The sequence below is a fragment of the Phacochoerus africanus genome, chromosome 1 (assembly GCF_016906955.1).
Source record: "Phacochoerus africanus isolate WHEZ1 chromosome 1, ROS_Pafr_v1, whole genome shotgun sequence".
In the NCBI taxonomy this organism is placed as follows: domain Eukaryota; kingdom Metazoa; phylum Chordata; class Mammalia; order Artiodactyla; family Suidae; genus Phacochoerus; species Phacochoerus africanus.
The window spans coordinates 152843263-152861413 of NC_062544.1; the positions used below are offsets into that span (position 1 = coordinate 152843263).

The 18151-nt window shown below is 51.6% G+C and overlaps 1 protein-coding gene across 2 annotated transcripts in view; it reads left to right on the forward strand.

The window, feature by feature from the left end:
• Nucleotides 1-18151, forward strand: part of MGLL (monoglyceride lipase) — an 89236-nt gene that overhangs the window by 57292 nt on the left and 13793 nt on the right. For both annotated transcript variants that reach the window (XM_047782551.1, XM_047782542.1), the window contains 2 exons: nt 9048-9184; nt 10269-10379. In XM_047782551.1, coding sequence (XP_047638507.1) covers nt 9048-9184; nt 10269-10379 — 248 coding nt within the window. The remainder of the gene's footprint in view (nt 1-9047; nt 9185-10268; nt 10380-18151) is intronic.

Consider the following 18151-nt stretch of genomic DNA (forward strand, 5'->3'; position numbering starts at 1 on the left):
GAACCTCCCATGTGCCGCGGGAGCAGCCCAAGAAATGGCAAAAGGACAAACAAACAAACAACAACAACAAAAAAACATAAGTGGGAATAGTAGAGGCCTCATTCACAATTTGAGTTTTTTCTCCCAACAGTGTGTTCCAGAGGGGGCATCCCAGGTCAGTTCATACAGTTTGCTTTGGTGTCACAGAAGTGAGACCAGACTTTCGTTGTGTTTACTTTTGCTTGGTGAGGCAGGAATGGCTTGTTGCCTTCTTCTTTTTTTTTTTTTTTTTTTTTTTTAGCTTTCGTTTCTACAGCTAGTATTTGCTATCCACTTCATCTGCACCCAGCCCTGACCTGCACACTTAACTCAGATGGTCACAGTCTGAGGAGGGGTTACTGCTATTACCCCCACTCTGCAGACAAGCAGATGGGCCCAGAGAAGGTGATGCTGCTGGAGCCAGATTAGGTCCAGGGACGTCTGACTCCAGAGCCATCCCAATCCACACAGGCTGTGAGATGCTCTCCTGGGTTTTCCCAGATACCTTTCTTGAACATGTGTTAACTTTTTTTTTTTTTTGCTTTTTAGGGCTGCACCCGTGGCATGTGGAGGTTCCCAGACTAGGAGTCAAATTGGAGCTACAGCTGCCGGCTTACGCCACAGCCCCAGCAACACAGGATCCGAGCTGCATCTGCGACCTACACCACAGCTTATGGCAACGCCAGATCCTTAACCCACTGAGCAAGGCCAGGGATTGAACCCACAACCTCATGGTTCCTAGTTGGATTTGTTTCTGTGGCACCACGACAGGAGCTCCGAACATGTGTTAACTTCTATAATCAGAGGAAGGATACCGTGTTTCGTTATTTAATAATATTTTAAATGGAGGCCAGTGGGTACATGTGTTTTTCTTCATTCCACACAGCATCTCCCCAGGAGAAATTGTTTTCAGTGCTGCCTAATGGAAGTTTCCCGGGTGTCAGGCACATTCTACATCTGCCCTCACGTGTGGCTGGTGAGACTGAGGAACTGAGTGTTTAATAGTTGTCACTTTAGTTAATTTAAATTCGGTCCGTGTCCCCGTGACTGCCGCCCCTCCAGTTACTTTGCCTGATGGCGCAAGGGGACTTGGTGCCCGCTGGCAGAGGCCCACTTGGTCCAGCCAAAGCAGACCCCTCCCTCAGTGCTAGGGCTGAGGGCCAGCCCAGATGGCCATTCCAACCCCTCACCGCAGGCCAGGGAGGGTCACGGCTGGCAGGGCGCCTGCAATCCCATCAGGCAGATGGTGTCTGCCTAGCGCCTCTGTTTGCCTCGTCTGTGGTCCTGACAAGAGTGGTGGGTCGGGAGCACGTGAGGCTGGCTTCCATGCCCCCAGCCTCCACCCTCCATTGTTATCGCACGGCCCCCATCTGCTCCTTGAGAAGCCAAGACCTGGGGTATGATTTACTCTTGCTTTTGCTGGAGGAAGCCACAGCAGTACTCTAGATCACCACCACCTGCAGACGCCAGGAACCGAGACCACGCTGACTTTATTCCACAGAACGTATAGTCCCATGTGCAGTGATTATGTTAATGCCTGAGTCACACCAGTTTCAGGGAGCAGTGGAAGATCTCGCTGTTTCCTGGGGGTAGCAGTAGTGTCATTGTCATTGAACATGCTCAACAGATGTTCCAGCCGAAAGTCACAGAGCGCTCTGTATCCCAACCCTGTCCTTGTCCTGACCACAGCGTGGTAAGGACTTACTGAGAACTTGCTCTGTGCATGGGCTGTGTGAGCCAGGAGCTGAAGTTAACCTGAGCAGGGGTCTGGGCGGGGGAGAGGGGCTGATGTGGAGCTGGCTCCAGACCTCCACCCTCAATCCCGCATATGCTGTTGTTCCCTGACTCTCTTCTCATTGTCCTTAAGTGGGCTGGTGACCCTTTCTCTAGACCTGGGCTCTTGTCTGGGGAGCCTGGGGCCCAGGGCCTACACAGGGCCAGGTGTGTCATTGTGCTCGACACATGAGCCACCTCTTTTCTTGTTCACGACGTCCTGGCTGGGTTTGCATCTGCAGTAGTGTGGGTTCAGAACTCAGAGCACACATGTCCGGGCCCCACCTGGGCCTCAGTGTGCAGAGCTGACTTTTGTCACTTTGCTGTCACTTCCACTTACTCTCGTGGTTGAGAAATGCTGACCCACCTCCTGCCTCTTCTGAGAGCTGTAGGGTTCTGGCTTCTGCTGGCTTTAGTTGCTCATGTCTCCAAGGCTTTCAGGAAGTTCCACTTCCTAAATATTAAAAATATATCTCCCATCCTGGGGACAGGGATCCTGCATTTCATTCTAAAGCAGTTCTCTTCACCGGGGGGGCTATCTCTTTAGCTTTTTGAAACTACCGTTTGTTACAGTTTCAGCTTGGGCTGCCTAGTTTCTATCTTGTTCTGTGTTGTTACAAACCCTAAGCTCCAAACAACTGTCATAGCCCATGAAAGCATTTCTCATCTGGTGGGAACACAACAGACCTACCTTCATGTTTTGAGGAAAAGGTCTGTTATGTGTTAAACCTGCAAACTTTTAGTTAAAAGGAAGCCGAGGTGAAAGCAGGCCATGATTGTGTGGAGGGTGCAGAGCAGCTGTCCTGCCTCTTTGGAGAGCTGACTGAGGGAAGTACAGGCTAGACATGGGGAATGATCCCTGACAGGTAAAGTGTCAATCAGCAAGGTAACTTAGGGGTTTTCTCCCCGATACTTTCCGCAGGTAAAGGAGATGGACGCCGGTGCTTGTGAAGACCCACTAGCACCAGGCTGAAGCTGGTTCCCTTATTCTCAGCAGCTTCCTCATGAGATGGGGTATATCCAAAGTACAGACAGGCAGGGGACCAGTGGTGACTACAGTCTTAAAGGGTGTGTTTCATTCCCTTGCTTTTTTGTTTTATGCTTTGATCACATATGGTTCTCTAAAAAATTGTTTGCTTTTCTTTTTTTTAATTTAAGCTTTCTGTAAAATGGCTAAACTTGAATACCTTACTTGCTTTTTTCACTTTCTGTTTTGTTTCTAAGGTTCATCCCTGTTGCTTTTTTAGCTTTCATTGATTCACTCTGTAGAATGATCACTTTAGCTATAACATGTCCATTCTCCAGATGGGGTAGATGCTGTTGAGCACAGGGCTACCCTGTCTCCTGATGTGAGTGTAGGAACTTCTGGTGGTGGCTTTGCTGGTTTGTAAAGTGTGGACTCTGTACTTTGCAAGATACCACATTGTCTTCCGAAGTGGGTGTCCTGGTTTCTCTGTGAGTAACATACATGGATTAGTGACTTCCTTTAAATTAGGACATGGGGAGTTCCTGTTGTGGTTTAGCAGTAATGAACCTGACCAGTATCAATGGGGACATGGGTTCGATCCCTGGCCTCACTCAGTGGGTTAAAGATCCACTGTTGTCATGAGCTGTGGTATAGGTCGCAGACATGGCTCCGATCCCGAGTTGCTGTGGCTGTGGCTGTGGCATAGGCCGGCAGCTGTAGCTCTAATTCAGCCCCTAGCTTGGGAATTTCCATATGCCATGGGTGTGGCCCAAGAAAGACAAAATATAAAAAATAAAAATAAATAAATAAACTAGAACAGGGGGTTAATCCCACCCCATCCTGGCTCCTCACTTCTTTGCCCCCCCTGTTGCTCATCCAACTGGCTTTGATCCACCCTCTGGGGCTGCATAGCTGTGACTCCCACATGTGGTTCCTGCTGTCCAGTCCTGTGGTTCTCCATGCCAGACAGTGACCATTTGTCTTGCTAGCCTGAACTATACATCCTGCAGGACGGTGCCCCTGCTTTATACTGATCGCCTGTGGGCTGGTCAGGAATGACTCTCAGTCTCTGAGCCCCCTGCCTCCTGCCCACATTTTGCACTGAGCTGTGACAGTAAAAAAAAAAAAAAAAGGGATTTGGGGTCTGAAGCCAGCGCTTGAGTCCTTGCCTGGCCTCTAAGTTCCCAAGAGGCTGAGCTCTGCCCAGTCTGTCCAAGGGTCAGTTTTCTCAGCTAGAAAATGGGGAAAGAATCCCTAACTGGAGAGTTATGAGTGTCAAGTGTAATAAACCCTGGGAAAGGTCTGCCGCATAAATATCAGGGGTTATCATTTCTGCTTTCTCAATGCTTGGCCTTTCTTTCCTCAAGGCTGTGTTTCACCCACTTTTTCTTCCATAAGAAAATAAGTACTGAGTAAAGCTGGTTCCCTGAGAAGGGGAAGTCATGCTCGCCTCCTCCTGTTCCAGCATCAGTGGGAATTGTGGCTTTCTGGGCACTTCTTTGAGATTCTCTTTTGCACATGGTGGTACCACCAAAAGTTATCTTCAAGTGGAAATGTTTTGTAGGAGACGAAGACTGGGATTATTTAATTCTTCAGCAGAGCATTACTAAGTACTTATTTTGCATGGAATCTAAAGCCAGGGTGTTCTAAGGACACCCAGGACTTGTTTTAATCAGGTGTGGTGACAAGACACAGAAACGACTATCATAGGAAGAATTCCTTTATACTCACAGATGCTGAGACACAGGAGGCAGGCACACCTCTCAGGGCCATGCAGAGAAGCGCCATGGAGGTAAGAGGCAGAGGGAGTGGGAGTGATGTGGGCAGGAGCTTTTACTGTAGTTTCTTTGAGAGGGAACATGGAGTCAGGGTCAGCAGGCTGAGGGTTGGCTGGTTTGAGTAATTTCAGGGCTCTGGGCTCAGGGGCTGTTCCTGTTGTCTGGTACCTGCCCTGGGTGATGAGGGCAGCAGGAGAGCAGCCCAGAGGCTGAGAGCTGGGATGTGGGTCCTGGTGTGGTTGGTTTGCATGTGAAAGGCCAGCTCACAGGCCTAGAAATTAGAAATTAGCCTGGGAGCAGTGGTCCCTCCAGGGTCAGCTGTAACCAGATGTGAAAGCATCAAACTAGAGAAAATAAAAAGCACAGTACATAGCAGAACCAGGGCAAACAAAGCTAAAAATAGGCTGGATTAGAGTCTGTGGCACAGGGTTCTTTCTTTAAAAAATATGAAGAAAATAATTTTAATTGCAAATGCAGAGCTGCTGCTCAGTTTTTTCCACATGGCGGGAAAGGAAATGTATCACATCAGCCGTGGCTGAAGTCATGGAGATGAGTCTCTTTGTTGAGTGGCCATCATGAAAACACTGGCTGCAGTTCATTACAACAGGAGCATAGCTGGCGCTTACCTTAGCCAGGCCATTCCAAGAGCCCTGCAGATGAACAGAATAGCATCTTCACACTGCACATGTGGGTGCACGAGCCCTGCCTCCTCCCCAAGTCCCTCATAGACATCATTAGTCGCTCAGAGCACTTTCCACCCAGTCTGGCCAGACTCACCTTAGAATCCTCCACAGCTCAGTCAGTGCAGGGGGCTGCCAGCCACCCAACAGCCTGTCATCCTGGCCCTAGGGGCCCTCAGTCCGGAGGAAAGAAAGCAGGGGGGCTCCAATCAGCTGACCTGTGATAGGGTTTGTACTTGGGTTGTGGACGGGGAAGCTAGTGCCTATGCAGAGGGACTGACTTTGTGGAGGGGACAGGATCTGAGGTGGCCTTCGAGGACTTTGCAGAGGGCCCACAGCAGGCAGCTGCTGCATGGAGGCACTGGCAGGTGGGCATGTCCGTGGTTGTGGCTCCGGGGTGCTTTCTGGTGAGGTGGTGGGACCAGTCAGAGCCTTCACAGGAGGCCCTGAATGCTGGGCTGGCTTGTGTGAAACAGTGGGTGAGGAGAGTCTGCTGATTGCAGGATCAGAGCAGCTTCCAGAGGAGTGCAGAGCAGTCAGCAGGGGAGTGCTTGGGGTAGGGCGGGGGTTGGGTGGCAATCCCTCACAGTCAAAAGGCAGTGAGCATCTAGCCTGCTGCAATTGACACAGGACTGACTGCAGATGAGGCCAATCTGGGAGGCTGTGGGCCCAGAAGTCAAAGGGTTGGGGACCAGCTGGACATAGGGATAGAATTAAAGGTCCAGGTCGCAGGCCTGTTGTGAGCCTGAGCCATTCAGAAGGATGATGGAACCTTTAACCCCCATGTGGAACCCAGGAGCAGAGCCAGTCTGGAAGCTGATTACGATCCAGGGGACAGTCAGGGGACAGTGGTTGGCAGTGTGGATCACCAACTCTGGAAGGAGCCTGGGCAGAAACAGAAGACGCGGGGCGGGGGCAGGCATCAACATGGGAGGAGAGTCATGGGAGTGAGGGACGGGCAGGGGAGCTTGTAGCACAGCCTAGGCCTGAGCGTGGGTGGGTGGACCCATGAGTAAGCAGGCCAGGGGGACTGAGAAGGATTCCAGAAATAGACTAGACTCAAGTGAAAAGGGAACCTTCATAATGTGAGAAGGATGACATCATAATCTAGCAAAGTAATGAAGGACTTTTTCATAAATTCCGTTAAAGCAATCAAGACATCTGCATTTTGTGTTTTGTTTTGTTTGGCTGTGCTCATGGCATGTGGAAGTTTCTGGGCCAGGGATCAAACCTGTACCACAGCAGCAACCCAAGCCACTGCAGTGACACCACCAGGTCCTTAACCCACTGAGCCACCAGGGAACTTGAACCATCTGCATTTTGGAACTTGATAGAGGTTTTTGAATAGCATTCTGAGTGTACAAAATGCCACCAATTGGAACACTTTATAATGGTTAATTTTATGTTATGTGAACCTTGCCTGGCTTTTAAGAAAAGAAAAAGAACCATCAGAAAAGAGATCCCTGTCTCACAGCACATGTCATGATAAATTATAGATGGATCAAGTTTAACAGGTAGAGAATGGAACCATATGTAGAGATGATTGGGGGGCTGTTGCTCAGTGGTGTGAATGTGCTTCATGTCACTGAACCGGACACTTAAAAATGGTTACTATGAACTTTGTTATGTCTGTGTTACTCTCAAAAAAGAAACAAAACCATAAAAGAACATAAAAAAAATCTGCATTCCTTTACACCCCTGTAGTAGAGGAGGCCTTTGTAACTAACAATCACAATTCAGAAGCCATAAAAAAGAAAAAATCGATAACAGGTCATTGCTGTGGCTCGGGTTTAGTCCCTGGCACTGGAACTTCTACATGCCGTGGGCACAGCCAAAAAAAGAAAAAAAATCTTCTGTAGCTAAACCTACCATAAAGTCAAAGGACAAAAGACCAACTAATATACAGAGAATTCTTAAATATAAAAAATGTAAAGAGTTCCCATTGTGGCTCAGCAGAAATGAATCTGACTAGCACCCATGAGGATGAAGGTTTGATCCCTGGCCTCTCTCAGTTAGGTTAAGGATCTGGCATTGCCATGAGCTGTGGTCTAGGTCACAGATGCAGCTTGAATTTGGCGTTGGTGTGGCTGTGGTGTAGGCTAGCGGCTGTAGCTCTGATTCTACTCCTAGCCTGGGAACTTCCATGTGCCACAGGTTTGGTCCTAAAAAAGAAAAGAAAAAAAGGTAAAACGTTGATAGAAAAAAAAACAAGCAAAAACAGGAATTCTTAGTTTACCAGAAAATAAATAGAACTGGCTCTTAAAATATGAGAAGGTGCTTGGCCTATACTTTCTTCTCTATCTTAGGGACAAAAATCCAAATACCCAATGACCTGCTTTGTTGGGAAGCTGTTGGAGTTCACAGCACATCCCACATGGAAGAGAATTAGGCACCAACTATCCAGGTGGTGGATGCACACCTTTCCTCAGACAGCCTACATCTAGACAGTTATCCTGTAGGTGCACCTTCTCACAGGCACAGAGCACTCCCAGCGACTCCTATGGTCAGATGTTGAATACGCAGGAGATGGGGTGTCACACACATAGTTTTGATGAGGGATGGCTGGAGTAAACTGTAGGTCAGCCCACAGAGGAGCGCTGTGCCACCCTAACAGACAGAAGAAGAGCCCTTGGCCTGTTTGGGGGACAAAGTCATCTCCAGGGTACATTAAAAGTGAAAACAGCTGGCATAGAGTAGCATGATATATAGCATGCTGCCTTTTATGTGAAAAAGGAGGGAAGATGGCTGGATGGATAGATAGATAATTTTCTTCTTACCTTTTTTTTAGGGCTGTACCTGTGGCATTTGGAGGTTCCTAGGCTAGGGGTCAAAATGGAGCTGCAGCTGCTGGCCTACACCACAGCCACAGCAATGCCAGATCTAAGCCAAGTCTGTGACCTGTACCACAGCTCACAGCTTCCAGATACTTAACTCACTGAGCAAGGCCAGGGATCAAACCTGCACTCTCATAGATGCTAGTTGGCTTTGTAACCCTCTGCACTTCTATTGTGAGGGAGCGTTGAGGTCACCACACTGCCCAGGAGCTCCTTGCACGGTGGCAGGAAGGCTTCAGGCAGGTCCTCTCACTGCACCACTTTGCTCTACGGGAGCTCCTTTGTGCGATTTTCAAACCCTCAGATCAGCTGCACTGGGCCTGAATCTGGAAGCCACAGTCAGCACTCGGTTTCTATAGCAACCAACATCCTTCAGAGAGGGGAGTGTGGAGGGACCCTCAGAAAGAATGGGGGAAGGAACAGCACGGATATGGGGCAGATAATAAAATCCAGGAGGGCGAAAGCATGACCTAGTTTTATTGCTGCTTTGTTGAGAAGATTTCTGGCAAGCACACTTCACTGTTTTATTTTGTGTTTGTTATCTTTACCCAAAGCTATAAAGTGAAGTGACAGGATGCAGCACTTTACCTGGTGAAATGCTAACACCTGGAGGCATAGCTGTGAGGGTCAAGGGACTGGGGACACCCTGGACTCCAAGCCCCATCTGTCTTGCTTCTGGCCACTTGGGAAGAATTGAGGCTTAGGGAGATGCCGTGTACCTGTCCTTTCTTTTTTCCTTTGAATGGCCATGAGGAAGGCATCCTGACCATGTGGGCAGATTTTGCAGTATTTACTCCCTGGCTCTGATCTCCAGCATGTTCCTTAACCCCTCTGCACTTCAACTTCCTAGTCTGTAAAACGGGAGAATTCCCACATTCGGGAGTGCTTGAGGTTCAGTGGGATGTTCCATCTGGGCCATCCATAAAGAGTAGCTGGTAGTTTGGTGAGGACACCCCTGTCAGCCACAGTAACCTGTCTGTCTCCTCTTCCCTTCCAGTTGGCCACGGGCAGAGCGAGGGAGAGAGGATGGTGGTATCTGACTTCCAGGTGTTCGTCAGGGACGTGTTGCACCACGTTGATGTCATGCAGAAGGACCACCCACAGCTCCCAGTCTTCCTTCTGGGCCACTCCATGGTGAGTGGACCGCCTCGATCTGGGTGGAGGGTGGAGGGTGAGGGTCCGAGGGAGAGAGGCTGCTTTGCCTCTAGCCCATTGCCTCTGCACACCCTGCACTTGGAGTCCGAGGCGATTTTGTGCTCTGGAAACAAGCAGGTCCGCATCTTGGATGCAGCCCTGGAGGAGCTTACTACCCCCATGCCTTCCCATCAGGCTGCTCTGCGCCCAGCACAGCTGCATCCCTGGGCAGGAGGCCCCTCGGTCAGCACGTGGAGAGATGCAGGGTTGAGCCTCCTGCCTGTCTCAGAGTCACGCACCACAAATGGGTGAGAGGGGGAACCCAAGGAAACAGGTCCTAAAAGGTGATTCCAAATCCCTTTCCCCTTTTAAATGTATAAGATACTCTGAGAATCAGCCAAGTCGAATCTTTAAATTGGGGTCGAGGCTCCTCAAACTGATAGCACCCCGGCCAAGTCTGCCTTCAGACTCCCTGCTATGCTGGCTGGAAAGAACTTGGAGCTGCTTGGTTTTGAAATCTGGGGACTTTTCACTCCTGGGACAGCCTTCCCCTCTGTCACTGCCTGGCTCTGTTCCCTCACCTGCTTGGCTTCTGTGAGCATTTGTGGTTTCAACCCTTGGCTCATGTTACCTTCAGCTTCAGTAAATAGCCTTCAGCACATCCACCTTCACTAAGTATTTTTCTTGGAAGCTAAATTTCTGGGACCTTTTTACCTAACCGGGGGGGGCGGAAGTATGGCAATATCTTACTATCCTCGGTTTTTTTTTTTTTTTTAAATCTCATATTAAGCCTGATGGCTGAATTGGGGGTCTGCTAGCTTTGAGCTTGAAGTGAAATATAAACATTTTATTGTTTAACTTGCAGCCCATAAGTAGGAACCTTATTTATATTCCTCTGAATGTTTGCTGTTGGAAAATCCCAAGAAAATTCACATGTAATAAAGTCACTGCAGATGCAGTTTGTCCAGCATCCAAGGGGGCCTCTTCTGAAGCCTAGTCCACAGGGCTCAGGTGGGGACTGCAGTCTGGTGGAGACTGTGTTGCCAGATGCCCACACCCACCAGCTGCCTGTTCTGCATTGCAGGGAGGTGCCATTGCCATCCTCACGGCTGCAGAGAGGCCAGGCCACTTCTCCGGCATGGTTCTGATCTCTCCACTGGTTCTTGCCAGTCCTGAGTCTGCAACAACTTTCAAGGTAAACAGACGTCCAGTTCCCTGAGGCTTCTTCCCACCCCCCCACCCCCCCATTCCTCGGAGCACCTGTTCACAGCTCCAGTCTTGGGAGAGGGCTTCACGCACTGTTGTGAGAAGGTTTGGGCTACTAGCTAACATTGTTGTTATTGGAATCCTGTCATTTCTCAAGTCAGGTGCATTTTTTTCCCAAAGACGAAAGAAAAGTAACTTCCTGTTTGTGCATGTTTTGCTGGTGAAAGTTAAGGGGAGGAAAGGTTGTGCATGTTAGGAATTCACCAAAGGGACCTCTATTAACATGGCATGTGCAGGGCTGGAGCTGAGAGCCCACAGTGCATAGAGGAGGTGTGGGTAGTGATCAGGCCACAGGGTCTTCACCAAGATGCTCCACCTCGAGCACTCCACCTGTGAGTCTAAGGGCGCCTTCTCCTTGCCTCCTGCTGTAACCCTCAGCAGCGGCACGCTCTGCTCTGGGGCTGTGAGCTGCCAAGATTGACGGAGCAGGTGCAGATGAGCCTTGAGGGCTGCTGGACCGAGCCTGTGGTTGCTGACACGTTACAGACCTAAGGTTTCAGACATGTGACTCAGTGAAGGTGGGCCATCCCAGCCCTGTGTCTCTGGGAAGAATGTTCAATCTCTCCCCAGCTAGTGCCCCTGAGCCACTTCTCAGGACTCTCAGAGGAGCCTGGGAGGTGGTGAGTCATGGACCGGGGGCCTGTGTAGCATCCCAGCATCACATCAATGACAGTGGGACCCATTTAAATGCCTGCTGGGCTCTGATGCCTTCTGTGAGTTTTCTTCTGGGGAACCATGCAGTGGAACTCAGTGCAAGAGCTAAAACCTTGTATGAATGTTCTCCAGGTGTTTTCTCCAGCTCAGTCACAGATGTGGTCCTAGTCCTGGAGATGGGCCTGTGCACGGGCCTTCACTTGGAAACAGAAAGTCTCAGCAGTTTGAAACAAGGAGAGCTGAGCAGAAGAGAAATCAGGAAGCCTGGTAGCTAAGCCAGAGCAGAAACTTAACATGCTGCAGAGGAGGGTGGCTCCCCTTTGAATTCTTCTCCACTTTAAGGAGACCAGCACTGGCTTGCTGAAATCCACCACCATGAGTACATTTCAGTGCTGCAGGGACAGCGGGGAGGCAAGACCTGCCCTGTTCCTGCCCGGCACAGGACCCCAGAGATGCCTGGGGGCAGGGGTGCCCCTCCCAGACCGCCCCCTCTGACCATGATTGTGTAACAGGAGGCAGGATCATTCAGGGACTCTTGTCCAAGTGGGATCAGCAAGACCAGATCACGAGGAGAGGGGTCTCGGGGTACTCCATCCATGATGTCTGTTCTGCCCGGAAGTACCCAGCTGGCACTGCACTTACATATGCACCCTCTCCCACCCTCACCCCCGGTAGAGGTCACAACCTGCATTTTGCAATCAGGGCCTCTGAGACTTAGGATGGATAACAGTCCAGGTCCATGCCCCCTGCATGGTGGATTTGAATCTGGGCTGCCCACTCCCCCACCGAGGGTGCTTCCCCAGAGAAGAAAGTGGATGTTTTCGGCAGTGGACATTTCCCTCTGAGAACAGCCTGGCTGTGGGGTTTTTCAGACGAAGTGCATGAGTGGGATCAGGGCACTGGGCCCCAAGGTGGAACCAGTGAGGTTTCCCCCTGAGTCATTGGCAGAAGGGGAACTTAGGGGCAAGGCCACCAGTGTGACCTTTCCAAGCCTTGTGCCATAGATCATCTTGTCAAATCAGGAGCCAGCTGGTCCCAGGGATGCAGGTCTCCTATTAACCAGGTCAGGTTTGTTTTCCCACCACACAGCCTTCCCAAGTGAAGTTCATGGCTGCCCCCAGACCCCTGGATTACCTTCTATGTCTTTGGCGTGCACACAGTCCTCTGGAGTTTCTCAAAACCTTTGCTTAAAAATTAACACTTTTAGAATAATACATTTATTCAGTTCAAAACCTGAAAGGGAAAGGCTGTGAGTGGCCCCCTCCCAGTTACAGGTGGCAACCAGTTGGCAGAGTCTGTGCATTTCCAAGGGCGCTTGCACCCCACGGGCCCCTGGGTTTCACACAGGTGGGGACAGTTTTCAGTGCTTCCAGTTTTGTTCTTTGGTTGGCCTGTGGGGTTTTGTGACTTGAGGTTTTGTTTGGTCATTTCTTGCCTCTTGGCTCTCCTTTCCCATCAAGACTAGTAAAGGCCCCAGCAGGGACAGCCCAGGTCAGGTGAGGCCCCAGCAGGGACAGCCCAGGTCAGGTGAGGCCCCAGCAGGGACAGCCCAGGTCAGGTGAGGCCCCTGCAGGGACAGCCCAGGTCACGTGAGGCCCCTACAGGGACAGCCCAGGTCAGGTGAGACTCTTCCATGTACTGCCCCAGGTCAGGTGAGGCCCTTGAGGGTATGGCCCCTGATTAGGTGAGGCTTCTGCAGGTATGGCCCTCTTCAGCTGAGACCACACTGACTGGCCTCTGGGTCTTTCTAGTTGCTCCCTCTCACCCCAAAGACAGATCTCTAGAGACCCCCTCTGGCTGAGGTGGAGGAGGCTGTTCCCTGGGCCCAGCCACACTGTCAGGGTGCAGAGCACAGGGCTGAATCCTGGCCTTCTGACTCCTCCCCCAGAGTGCACTCTTAGCAGGTGAAAAGTTTGTTTCATGGCAACTAGTTAGTTCCTGGGAAAGATTCCAAAATCCTTTAGGCTGACAGCATGAGCTGCACAAGCCTATGTACACAGACAGGCCTGGGAAGATGCCCCCCCCCCCCCAGTGTGAGAATGCAGGCCCCCCAGATCCCACACGGCATTTCATTCTTCCGACCCCTTTTCAACAAACTGGTCTATCTTCAGCCTGGGGTAGAGACAAGGCAGACAGAGACTCCTGGTCCAAAACACTGTCTGTGCTCAGAACAGGTGAAAATTAGCAACAAAAGTCCTGTTCAGAGCAGGCCCCCCGCCCTAGGGATAGAGGCGACCCCTTGCTGCCCAGCTAGTAGGTATCACACCCTGAGCCTGACTCCGCCTCCTCAGTGGCCTTGCTCAGTAATACTGCAGGAGGGGCTGCAGGTTGGAGACGCCTCCTTTTTCTGGGGAAAACCCCCAACCTCCCTGGGTTTCTGCCTGGGTTCAGGGCCAGGGCTCAGCCAGCCAGGAGGGTGATTCTCTAAATGACCTTCTCTGCCTCTTGCTTGGAGTCTGGGGTCAGAGATGCAGGAGCCAGCCCAGTGCTTCCAGATGCTTCCAACCCCCAGCCCCCACCCCCATCACCCAGGGCACCTAGCCAAGTAGGGGAAGCCGAGAGTGGCCAGCGTGAAGCTAGCACTCTTGGCCAGACACATACTGTCTCATTTCCCCTCCATCACCATCCTGTTAGGGAGGAAAATGTTCTCAATTGACGGATGAGGAAATGAGGTCAATTGTTTTGCTCATGGTCAGAGTGAGTGAGCATGGTACCTTTCACCCTGAAACCGCCCAGGATCAACTCTAGCCCACTTCCTACCTGAATGTCACTCCTTTGTTATTAGTCACCAGAGTCCAAAAGGCCCTGGAGCAGGGGGGTTGGAAGGGGAGCGGGAAGGGCCCGGAGAATTGCCCTCATTTGAACCTCAGGTGAGTAGACCCAGGAGTCTGGACCATGCTGTGACCACTAACTGGCCCTTGAACTTGGCAGCAGCAATGCACTGAGGGGCATTGTTTCCTCTGCCCCTGCAGCTTCCTGTTCTGTCTGCCTGGGGCTGCACTTCCCCCTAGAAACCTGGCCGTGTCTGGCCGTGCACCCCTGTGCCCCAGGGATATGGGCAATTCTGGCCTCCTTGGCATAGGTCAGCTTGCTGAGCTGCTGTAAGAGGGAGTGCTTGTGACTGCCTCCCTTACGTCAGGCGTTTCAGTGGCAGAAGCTTAAAAATGATCATTGGGAGTGGTTAAAACTTGCTGGATCAATAAGAAGTCCTTAGTCACTAGTCCTTCAAGTGATGGGGCTGCAGTTCACCCAGGAATGCCCTAAGGGCAGGTCAGGAATACACAACACTCCGTGATTCATGCTCGCAGGAGGCAGACCTCACTTCCAGGGGAGTTGGCCTCTGTCACGGTGAAGTAGTTTGAGGTCCCAGCTCTGACTGTGACGTTTGCCACAAAGGTCGCCTCGCTCCTGAGTCTCCACGCTAAGTAACATTGGCTCTGCTCATTTAACCAACCATGGCCTACTTGGCTTCTCCTCGGGGCAGAAACCAGAAGGGCCCAGGGGCAAGCTCCATAGGAACTAGGTCTCATTTGGCCTCCTGGCAGCCCCCAAGCTTCACTTCACTGTCCCATCTTACAAATGGAGAGACTGAAGACCACAGACCTTCTGAGGTTTCTAGAACTGGAGTTGGAATCCACATATACTGGGCTCGGTGTCTGTGAGCCCGATTCGTCTACCTCCCTGCCTTCCTTTTCCAGGGGTGGGGGCTAGTGACAGTGTCTGATCGTGGTGGGGGCCTGGCCCCCAGATTATCCTCAGGTGATGAGATCTGGGTTCCCTGTGCAGCCGGGGTCACTGTGACTGCTCTGGCTACACAAACCTGACCCAGCCGTTTGAGGTCATGACGAGGGTAGGGGGGTCTTACCTCCAGGGGCCCCTCTCCTGAGAGGTGTCCCAGGGTCCCTCCATGCTTACGAAGGATTATATGAAGAATTTGGGACACTGGGTTGAAATGACATCAGGAACCATAGTATCTCAGTCCATGTCATTTTTGGGTGAGCCACTCCCTAGCACCTCTGCCTCTTCCTGTCTTCCCTCGGAAGGAGGTGCAGGGCTCTCTTGGTTGATGGAGGCTGGTGGAGCGGCCTCAGCCAGCAGGCAGCCTGGACAAGTTGATGTTTTGGGTGTAGAGTCTGTCAGGCTTTCTCTCCCAGCCCCCTGCTTCCTCACCATGTGATCTCAGGACCCCTCCTCAGCCTAGTCTTTCTTTTTTTTTTTTTTTTGTAGCTATTTCTTGGGCCGCTCCAGCGGCACTTGTCTTTTGTTGTTGTTATTTCTCGAGCCGCTCCCGCGGCATATGGAGGTTCCCAGGCTAGGGGTCGAATTGGAGCTGTAGCCACCGGCCTACGCCAGATCCACAGCAACGCGGGATCCGAGCCGCATCTGCAACCTACACCACAGCTCACGGCAACGCCGGATCATTAACCCACTGAGCGAGGGCAGGGACCGAACCCTCAACCTCATGGTTCCTAGTCGGATTCGTTAACCACTGCGCCACGACAGGAACTCCCAGCCTAGTCTTTCTTTGTCACATAATCAGCTCACTCCCCCTGCTCAGTTCTTCCTCCTCCCATTTTCTCCTTTCTCTATTAACCTTCAGGCTAATGAAACAAACCCTAAAAGAGCAGCAAGAAAGCCAGTGTCTTCATCTTCCCCATGTGTTGGCACTTTTCCTTTTCTGGTCTCTGTGGGGAAGAGGCTAAGAAGCACCTCATTTTTTTTTTTTTTTTTTAGGTGTGACATTAGTGCCATCGAAGATTTGTCTCTATTCAATCATGTCTTGTTAGAAATGTGGTCGTTGAGTTCCCGCTGTGGTGCGGTGGGTTGAGAATCTGACTGCAGTGGCTCAGGTTGCTGCAGAGGTGCAGATTCTATGCCTAGCCCAACACAGTGGCTTAAAGTATCCAGCATTGCCATGGCTGTGGTATAGGTCACAGCTGTAGCTCAGATTCGATTCCTGGCCCAAGAACTTCCATATGCCGCAGGTGTGGCCATAAGAAAGAAAGAGGGAGAGAAGGGAGGGAGGAAGGGTGGAAGGAAGAAGAAAGAAGGAGAGAAAGGTGCTTGGAACTTACTTGACCGGTTCAGAAAAAGAGCTCAGGGTCAAGGTGGTACAAACATCTCTCACTGTGGCTCCTTCAAAAGGGCAGCTTGCACATCAGATGCGTCCATGCCCCTGGTCCTGCCCATCAGGGGCACTTCCTCTACCCCCTACGGTATGTAGGAGTCACCTGGGAAGCTGGACCCCACCTCAGACCAGTTGGGTTAGAACTTCTCAGGGTGGGAAGGTGCTTCTCTCAGGCTCAGACTGCCAGCCCCTTGAGCTCTGGGTGTCCTGCAAAAATGCAGGGCCTGAGCTCCAGGAGCTGCGGTCTGAGGCCCACATGCAGAGTGGGGGCCAGAGGGTCAGGAAGGCTCAGGGCCAGATGGGGGCTACGCCCCTTTTACACTCCAGCTGGACGGGAAGAACTGGGCTTCAAACAAGCGCCATCTTTCTGGGCGACAGGGCACTTTGGGCAAAAGGCCATGGGCGACTATAGGCTTATTGTGCCTGAGAGGGAGGGCGAGGTAGTCATTGAAACTGCCATGAATTATCTGGTGCCTCCAGGGGCCAAATGCCTCTCCAGAAATGGTTCTCCTCATTTGTTTTCCCTGAGAAAGCTCCCCTTTGCTGCAGAAAGTTTCCCTGTTAATGCAGAGGGGAAGGCCGTTTGCTAGACACAGGCAAAACAACTTTCCTGTGATCCCCCTGGAGGCAGAGTCCTTCCTGGTGACTCCTACCTGCATCCACCCCAGGAAGGATGGCTCAAGGTACAGCCTGGCCTGGTCAAGCCTAACCAGCAGTGTCTCCTCCCAGAGCAGAGACTCTGGCACTTAGGGTGGAGTGTTTGGTCAGGAAATGCCCATGGCAGGAGCAGAGGTGCAAGGGCCAGGGTGAGTCTGACCCTTCAGGAGTGGCTAGCGCTGTGCCTGGGTCCACACAGAACCAGTAACACTAGCAGAATGCAGATTGGTGGCAGTGGGTTTGGGAGGAGTGGCGCAGGCACTGTGGGTCTGTGCCTCCACATCTGTAGTGGGGCCAGTGCCCCTGTGCTGTGTCCCTGGGGTCTTCCTGGCTCAGCCATCTGGTCAGGGAGTGGGTTGGAAGCTGCAGCCCAAAACCAGCCATGCCCATGAGGAGGCCATGCTGGATGAGGCAGGCAGATGGGCCGTATTAGGCAGCAGGTCCCATTGCACCTGCCCTCCCAGGCCCGGCAGGGTCATATTCGGAGTCAGCCCTTGTCCTTTAATGAGCCATGGAAAGTCATCAGGATCAGAAGAAAGTCTCAGGGCCAGTTCTGCAAACTTTGGGATACATGTCAAATTTTCCCTGATAATGTTGTTTGGAGGTCACTGAGCTGAGCCCACAAAACTTACCTTTTATGCTGTGGGGCTGGTGAAGGCCGAGTGCCTGGCCCTCTGCCTCTCTGGGCGCCAGGAGCACTTCTCACCTTCTATGCTTTCTCTTCTCTTCAGCAACACATTTTTAACATTTGGAAACACAGACCCCAACACCAGAATTTAGGTTCACAGGGGGGCCCCCGTTCCTGGAGTTCACAGACCTCTGATCTGTGTTTGGAAGCACCCACATCCATTCCTTTCAAAGAGCTGGGATTCCCAGCCCTTTCAGGAGGAGCTGGCCCCCACTAGACCTTGGCCCTGAACCTGCCAAATAGCCCCCATCCACCCCACGAGGTTCAGAGAATGCGAGAGACTTGAGGCACTCGCCTTGAGCTCTAAGTTGGATTGCCTTATGTTTCTACATGTTGGCCTGGTGCCTGGCACATGGATGGGAGCAAGGCTGCTCCCAGACATTTGCTTGCCCTGACACAGCTTGGGGTACAGTGAGCTGCAGTGGCCTAGAGGTCAGGGAGGCTGTCCTAACACCACGTGGATCTCAGAATAGGTTCACGTGTTCATCGTGTTTTTAGGAGCAAAGCCCTGCCTGATCCCCAGCTGTGGTGGGAGGTTGTACTAGGCTCCTGCTGGCTGAGGAGAGAGCGTTCA